Source organism: Gossypium hirsutum, chromosome A02 (assembly GCF_007990345.1).
Source record: "Gossypium hirsutum isolate 1008001.06 chromosome A02, Gossypium_hirsutum_v2.1, whole genome shotgun sequence".
Classification (NCBI taxonomy): Eukaryota; Viridiplantae; Streptophyta; class Magnoliopsida; order Malvales; family Malvaceae; genus Gossypium; species Gossypium hirsutum.
In genome coordinates, this window is record NC_053425.1 from 27233938 (window position 1) to 27243061 (window position 9124).

At 37.1% G+C, this 9124-nt stretch overlaps 1 protein-coding gene across 1 annotated transcript; it reads right to left on the reverse strand.

The window, feature by feature from the left end:
• Positions 1–5577: 5577 nt before the first annotated feature.
• LOC107952251 (uncharacterized) lies at positions 5578–6120 on the reverse strand. The gene is made up of 2 exons (XM_016887518.1): positions 5856–6120; positions 5578–5687 (listed from the first exon to the last, which is right to left on the reverse strand). The coding sequence occupies exons 1-2, from the start codon at positions 6118–6120 to the stop codon at positions 5578–5580; spliced, it is 375 nt and encodes a 124-aa protein (XP_016743007.1).
• Positions 6121–9124: the final 3004 nt, after the last annotated feature.

Below are 9124 nucleotides of genomic sequence, written 5' to 3' on the forward strand. Positions count from 1 at the left end.
TAAGTGATAAATTTTGGACTTGGCTATGTAGGTCACATAGCCGTAGCTAAATTTGGGCTAAGTGGGCTACACGAGCGTGTGGGCCTACTTGGGTCAAATAATGGGTCTTAGGCTCATGTACACCGTTAGGCCTGTTTAGGTTGCTTAAGTCACTCGAGGTGACTGTAGACCTTCCAAGAGTTCGATTATCTGTACCAAGACCCTAGAGGGTAAAATGACCAAAATACCCTTGAAGGGTAAAAATTACTATTCTACCCCTAATGGGTGGAAATGACTGTTATACCTTAGAGAAGTATGAAACCTTACATACACGAAGTATTATGACATGACATACTGCATGGGTCGATTGAATCCCCACATGGTGAGTTGGTTGGTACGGGGGGTGAGCAGGATGGATTGGGTTGGGTTGCATACCTGTATTGTGATTATACTATTTTGAGCATAGGCCCACACTATTACTGCATAAGGCTTAGGCCCAGACTGTATTGTTAATGAATAGTGCTCAGGCCCAGACCGTTACTGTATGTACTATTACTTTTGACCGATAGGGGATTACACACTGACTTTTCGTAAACTCACCATTCTTTTAACTGTACAGGTAATCCCCAGCCTTAGACGATTTGGAGCCGCGAGGGACTCAGTGGTGGCTACATGTTCATAGATTGGTTGTTAATAGCTCAATTTATTTAAGCTTTCATATTTTGGTTTTAGTTATGTAATAAGGCCATGTGGGGGGTTTTTAACTTTTAATGGGCTTTTGATTTCTTGTGTTAAACTGCTTGTCTAGAAAAACTCGAGTTTTCAAACTATTCACAGTTTTTTAAAGATCACGAGCTTTAAACAATGATGTTTTCAAAAAAGCTTCCGTGATTTAATTTAAATTAATATCCCAAAGGAAAATATTTTGAGCAAACGTTTGTGATGAGATGATTTGCTAACCTCGTACAAAAGGTTTTACTTTTAGAAATAAACTTTTACCGACAACTCGATTTTTGAACGACGCTTTGATGCAATACACCAGATTTGGCTGTAGTGTCTATGCCGGGTTTGGGGTGTTACATAACCCTAAACTTTCAACCATTATGCACAATAATCCCCCTAATAGAAAGCTTATGTTACAAGGGGTTCAAAAATACAAAAATCATTAAGAAAAATCATCACACTCACTTCATTGTAGAAAGACTAAATGGCTGAAATTTTGAAGCTTTCAAACCTCTAATCTTGCTGAAAATTTCAATGGAAGAAGTTAGAATGAAAGAAAAAGATGATAGCTAGGCTTAGGCATTATTTTATTACACCTTATGTCATCCAATTACCTAAGGTTGACTTTTCAACATTTTTGTCTTCCATGGCCAGCCTAGCTAAGATCTAAGGGTATTTTTTCCCTTTAAAGACCCCCAATTTAAGATTCTTAACAATTTAACACCCTTAGCTATCAATTTAAGATTTTTGTACTTTATGCGATTTAGTCCTTTTTCGCACTTGAGCTCAGGAACGTCAAAATTAACTTGCCAAAATTTTCATGCACTAATACAAACATGCTATGACTCCAAAATAATAATACAATAATTTTTTTACTTTGAATTTGTGGTCACGAGACCACTATTTGGACTAGCCCCAAAATCGAGTTGTTACATCCTTATTTTAATAAATAGGGTAAAATGAGTATGTGATTACAATAATCTCTTGATTGGTCTTTAGGCATACTGTAACAAAAATAACCTACACTAATCAGAGTTTAAGTGGGAAACTAAAAAAAACATTTAACTGGGAGAAAAAAAAGCTAAAAAATACGAGACATAACCCTACAAATGTTTTTTTGACTACTATTGTGGTGCAATTCCAAGCTTTGCTAGCATATCTTTGGCATTCTCTCGAGGGAGGGGTGGTAATATTTGGATTGGGGGACAATTTATTTATTTTTCAGTTCTTTTACTATGTAGATTTTATCAAGGTTATACAAGGTGTTCCGTGGATATTCAATAATCATTTTCTAGTTTTTGGTCGGTTATTTAGTGGGAGGATCCGTTTCAAGTTCGGTTGCTTATTATGAATTATTGGGTTTAATTACATGATCTGTCGAGTGGCCTTTTTAGAGAAGCAATGGCAAAATAATTTGGTAATTTTCTTGGCATTTTTATTGTTTATGATTCTAAATCTATTTTGATTGGTCGTCGTAGTTTTATACGCATAAGGGTGACTATGGATGTTCGATTCCTATTGGAATGAAGAAAAAGGATTTAGATATCTTGAAATTGAGTGGTTTATGTTAGATTTATGCATGATTTTCTGCTATTAATATTCTTCTTGTGTGATTGATTGAGGGATATTGAGAGTTTATACCCAATGTAGATATAACAAGGAGCTCGAGATCTGCCTATGGAATGAGATTTGTCGATCATGGTAGTGTCACACCGGACGACGTGATCAAAAAGTATCTGGTTGAGGGAGGATGAGGAGATTACCACCCGTTATTTTAAGGATAAGGATAAGGAGTTAGAACATAATCGGTGGAATTTTCAAAAAAATTCCTTTGTTAATAGGGTTGGCACTAATCTTAGCCTTAATTTAAAGGGTGGAGGTGATTCAAATCTGGTAGGTCCCACAGATGAGCAGATTCCTTTTGGTAAAAAAAGGGTTGAATTGGGTCGAAATATGGAGGATTGCCCATATTGAGTTAGATGAAACGCAAGAAAAGGCTTAGAGTGAACTCTATAACAGCCCATTTTTAGTCAAATCGAAACAGTGATTTTAAGACCACAAATTCGAAGTTAAAATATTTATTTTATTATTATTTTAATGTTTACAACATGATTGAGTGATTGTGTGAAAGTTTCGTGAAGTAATTTATCGTTTAGATGGTCAATTTGAGAAAAAAGGACTAAATCGAGTAAAATGCAAAAAAGGCTGTTCTATAAGTTAAAAGGGTTTAATAGCTATGAAATTAAATGTTTGAAGGGTTTATGTTGTAATTGTACCATTTTTATATTAAATGGACAAAGATGGACAAGAGATTAAGTGTTTTTGATATTAATAGTCACGGTTAAATAAGTAATTTAGTAATAAATTAATAATAAGTAAAACCAAAGTTAAAATTTTGTTCATCTTTCTTTATTCTTGTCGAAATTGAAGGGAGAATAAACCATTTAAGGGTTTGAAGCAATCGGTAACTTTGGAGCTTAAGTGTAAGTTCGTTTTTACTCAGTTTTTAATGATTTCTATGTTTTTGTGATCGTTGCATCTAGCACTGTAACACCCCAAACCCGGCCTAGACGTTATGGCCGAATCTGGCGATGTCACATGAGAGTGCTTCTGAAAATGCATCGATAAATTAAAATTGTTTAGTTATTATCTTTTACTTAGTCTGAAGAACATATTTTCACTGATTTGCTTTTACACATATCTCTTTTACATGGAAGCTTTAGAAAATCTTCTATTTTAGGAAAACAGTTTTCTTTTAGAGAAAAACGGATTTTAATCGTGCTTATCAGTAGTAAAATCATCAACAATTCAAAGTCCAAAAATTACAGCAAAAACCCTAAATAAATAAGCAGTTCAGAACCGAAAAAGCTGATGGAGATAGTCTAGAATTATTACATGTGGTCACATTCGAGTCCTCCGTTACACCGATCTGCCTAGAGCTGGGGATTACCTGAACAGATTAAACAAAAAAGGGTGAGTTTCGCAAGTCAGTGTATAATCCCCACAGATATCAAATATATAGAATAATAATCAAAAGTCAGTAATAAACAGTCTAAGGCCGGAGCCCATTAAAGAATTAGTTCGGGCCTTAGCCCATTAAGATGCAGAATCAGATATAAGTTAGGGCTTTAACCCAACCAAATACAAATGTAGAACAAAATATCAGAATCCTACCTACTAGCCTCTACACACCATCTCCATCCAACCCTACACACCATGTGGGGATAATATCGAACCACCCATCCCTACACACCATGCTGAACCGAAACGTGGCACATAAACAGATATTTGCAGCTGAGCTGCCAGATAACAGGCTTAAGAGCCTTTTAGACACTTCCTCCATTAAATCATCAGCCTACCCCGATACAATACAACATACAATGAATGGCATGCTAATATGCAATAATCAATCACACAATCGGTCCAGTATTATCAGGCTCAATATAGATATCATACAATAGTTCACACGTTTTGGGATCCAGATAATACTTACTGACCCTACAGTAGGTCACAGTCGACTTGGGTGACTCGTGTAACCTTACAGAATTCTTTCAGAAAAATGACTCACTCGCCTATGTGGCCTGCTTGTGTGGGTCTACACGCCTATGTGGCCCACACGACCCAAATTAGCCTTGGCCATGTGGATCACACGGCCTGGCCCAGAATCTCACACGCCTGTGGGCCCACACGCCCGTGTGGCCCACACGGCCCAAGTTGTCGAGCCCGTGTCTCACACATGGCCTTGCCAGTCCTCACACGGTTGTGTCATGTGCCCTTGTCACGCGTGCACGGCCTGGTTCGTCGATCACACGCTCGTGTTCAGTCACACGGCCTACTACACGGGCAACCACACGCCTGTGTGGCGTTGACAGATTTTTTTTCGGCTTTTTCCGATTCTCGTTTTCTGTGTTCCTGGGTACACACCTAGTTTTGATTGATGCTAAAATGATCCCCGAGCACTCTAGATCCTATAATCGACGAATTTCACTACATTAATCAATTAATCATTGAACTAGAAACCGAACCCGAATTGGGATATCCATCCTTAAAGTGATGAAACTTACCTCCAAGACCTCGAATCAATCGATTACAAATCAGTAGGGGAAGAATCTCAATCCTCGTAATATGCTGCTGCCAAAACGTTAATAACCTCCAGTTAACACTTAGTATTTACAACTACAAAGAATAAAACTTACTTACCAAAATGTGTAGCCCACGATGCACAAGGGAGCGAAAGGAAAAGAACGAAAGATAAGGGAAGAGCAAAGTTTCGGTAGGATGGGGGAAAGGAAAAAACGGCAGAGAGGAAAAAGAAATTTGCTTAACGTCAGAACTTTTGGGAAAAGAGAGGAAAGAAGAAAATTTGAATTACAAACAGAAGATGTGATACACATCCCTAATTTCTCTAACACTAACACCAAAACTTAGAATTCAACTTCCACCCAAACTCTCTCCAAACCGTGCCCAAAATAAAACTCTCTTGCTCACGTAGGTATTCGAACTCAAGACCACCAACATATTAACACTTGACTTAGCCACCAGACCAGCAGGTCCATTCTAATATGAACTTATATACAATTGAACTTAAGCCTACTAAACAAGGTTAAGGCTTTATTTAGAAAAATACCAAAAGTTGCCCAAGACAGGACTTGAACTTGAGACCTCTCACTACACCCAGAACACTTAACCATTGAAGTAGATACACACTTGTGTCACAATTCACAAAACCAAAATATAACATTTTTGGGGCTTTACATCTCTACCCGCTAAAAGAAAATTTCGGCCTCGAAATTTACCTGATCAAAACATGTGATGATACTGCTGACGCATCGCATCCTCAGGCTCCCATGTAGCCTCCTTAGTGCTATGATTTCGTTATAGCACCTTCAATAATGGAATGGATTTCCTTCTCAGAACTTTAACATTACGCTCTAGAACCTGAGCTGGCTCCTCCTCGAAGGTCAAATTTGATCGAACCACATTTTCTTCAATAGGCACAATATGCATGGGATCAAAACGGTAGCACCTCAATATAGAGACGTGGAATACGTTGTGAATCTGATCCAACTCCAGAGGTAGCTCCAACTGATAGGCGACTGGCCCTACTTACTTTAGAATACGGTACGACCCAATAAACCTAGGGCTTAACTTGCCCTTAAGATCGAACCTTAGAATCTTCTTCCATGGCGAGACCTTGAGAAACACGAAATCCCCTACAGAATACTCAATCTCGCATCTCCTTAGATCCGTATAAGACTTCTGCTTGTCAAAGGCTACTTTCAGACGATCTCTGATCAATATAACCTTATCCTCTATCTTGGAGACTAACTCCGGACCTAGAACATGTCGCTCGCCCAACTCAGTCCAACATAAGGGAGTATGGAACATATGACCATATAGTTCCTCGTAAGGTACCATCTAGATGCCAGACTGGAAGCTGTTATTATAGGCGAACTTAGCTAATGGCAAGTATTCCTCCCAACTGCCTCAGAAATCAATAACACAACTTCTCAACATATCCCCTCTAGTATCTGAGTCACCCTCTCTGACTGACCATCTGTATGAGGATAAAAAGTAGTGCTGAAGTCTAACCTCGAACCTAAAGCCTCATGTAGCTTCTTCTAGAATTGATACTTGAAACGAGGATCCTTATCAGAGATGATCGAGACAGGTACCCCATGCAACCTCACTATATCAGAAATATAGAGCTTGACCAATTTTTGCAGAGAAAAGTCCATCATGACTGGAATGTAGTGAGCATATTTGGTCAATCGATCCACGATGACCCAGACAGAACCCTTCTTAGTGGGTGTTAGAGGCAACCCACTAATAAAGTCCACCGTTACTCGCTCTCATTTCCACAATGGAATCTTAACCGGCTGAAGCAACCCCGATGTTCACCCTTAACTTGCTGACAAGTCAAACAGTGAGCAACAAAGTCAGTAACCTCATGCTTTAACCATGGCCACCAGTATAATTCTCGCAGATCTCGGTACATCTTGTTCCCACCGGGCCGTATAGCATAAGGGCTATTATGCGCTTCCCTCAGAATCGACTGTCTCAAATCCTTATCATTTGGTACACAAATCTGATCACGGAAACACAATACCCCATCCTTATTAATCCTAAAATCCGTAGTAACACCACTCTCCACCTGACTGAAACACAACTCTAGAGACTTGTCCTCCAACTGTTTATCTTTGATTTGATCAATCCATGTCAGTTTCACTTAAAGTTCTACCAACAGACTCCCATCGTCGAAAAGACTCAGTTGAGCAAACATCGCTCTCAGATTGGTCATAGCCCTACGGCTTAACACATCGGCCACCACATTGGCCCTATCATAATGATACTCGATAGTGCAATTGTAATCCTTAAGCAGTTCACCCATCTATGCTGCCTAAGGTCTAACTCCTTCTGGGTGAGGAGGTATTTGAGGCTCTTGTGATCAGTGTAGATGATACACTTCTCACCATATAGGTAATGCCTTCAGATTTTCAATGCAAATACCATGGCGGCTAACTCCAAGTCATGCGTTGGGTAATTTGCCTCATGAGTCTTAAGCTGATGAGGCGCATACGCAACTACCTTTCTGTCTTGTATTAGAAAACAACCCAGCCCCACATGTGACGTATCATTGTATACCACGAAGTCTTTATCAGGCTATAACAACTCGATTTAGACCCTAATCAAAACGGTGGTTTCGGGACCACGAATCTGAGTCAAAAACATATTTCAAAATTATTTTCTATGTTTATTTTGTGTGAATTTATATCTGTGAAATTTTTGTGATTTAATTTTATTGTTTGAGTGTCCGATTTAATAATAGGACTTAATCTCGTAAATTAAAAATTTGATGGTTAATTATAAAAGGGCCAAAATGAATATGTCTTTATAAAAGGAAGTGTTTATGATACAATTATGCCATTGATTTTATATTTGGACGGTAATGGACATAGTATAAGTGATAATATAATGTTTTAATTAAGGTTATATATGTAAATTAAATGTTAAGTTATATTATATCATAAAACATTAAAAAATAAAGCCAAGTTCATATTTTTTTTTTACATTTTCGAAACTTAAATAAGAAAGAAAAGAAAAAGAAACTAGCGTTCGGCCATAGTCAAGCTCAATCAAGGTCTGTAACTAGTTCAGTTTTTGATAATTTTTACGTTTTTGAGATCATTGCAAAGTAATCTATAAGACCCATGCTTGAATTTTTGATTTTGATGAATATTTTGAGTTATGCCATTGATGAGAGCTTGTGATTTTTGTTGTTTGATGATGAAATATGAAAGATATGTTTTAGATTAACATGTTTTGTATTGGAGTTTCTGATGATTTTGATTAATTAGGACTAAATTGAAAAAATAATAATTTGAGGGACTAAAATGTGAAATAAATGAAATATTTGGACTTGTATGAATACTAGGAATATTTGGCCAAACATGGGTATATTGAAATTTTGTATATTTTGTGTTTTGTGCAATAGGGACGAAATTGTAAAAAGTGTAAATGTCAGGGGTAAAATGGTAATTTTTCCATTTATGTGTTTTTAGACTAAATTGAATGAAAATATGTTTTAATGAGCTTAATTTGAATATGTTTAGATCAAGAACCAAAGAAATCGGATTTGGATAAGGGGAAAACGAAAGTTATCGACTAGCTGTCCCGTTCCGTTTTATATCGCCCGAGGTAAGTTTATAAGCAAATAGACGTACTTAATTTTAATTAAATGCTAAATATATATGCTAAAATGAAATATATGAATTTATATATGCTATGGCCGAATATAAATAAGTTTGGCTACTATATTTCTGAATTCGTTTCGACCGAGTTACGACGTCCGAAAGCCCCGTATGAACCTTAGGAATAGTTAGAATGCATATGTCATGACGTAGGATTCTGGTATATGTGAGCAAGTAAGTCCATGGCATCGATATGTGATTCCGACATATGTGTACGAGTAAGACCTGTCTGGGACAGTGGCATCGATTTGTGGTTACATGTAAGACCACGTCTGGGACGTTGGCATTGTACAATATGTGTGATTATCTGAGTTCCTATCCAATTTCGAATGGTTCATCGGGCATCGATAAGTGGTGATCAAATATGTAAAATTAGCTAAGTAACCAGGTATGTATTAGCTTGTTACGTTCTTGAATTAAGGTAAGTGAGTATTTTGATATTTGTTACAAACATGTGCAATATGAATGAAGAATATATGCGAATATGGCATGGGTGTTCAGCCTTATGAACAAAAGTATGATTTTTGTTGATATGATTTTTAAATATATGTATATATTATCTTGTATGTTCGGTTATATAATTAATGTATGTATATAAAATTATATCTTGACTCATGAGCCTATGTATATTAACGCATGTGTGTTAGGTTTTATAATGATATTTTGGCTTT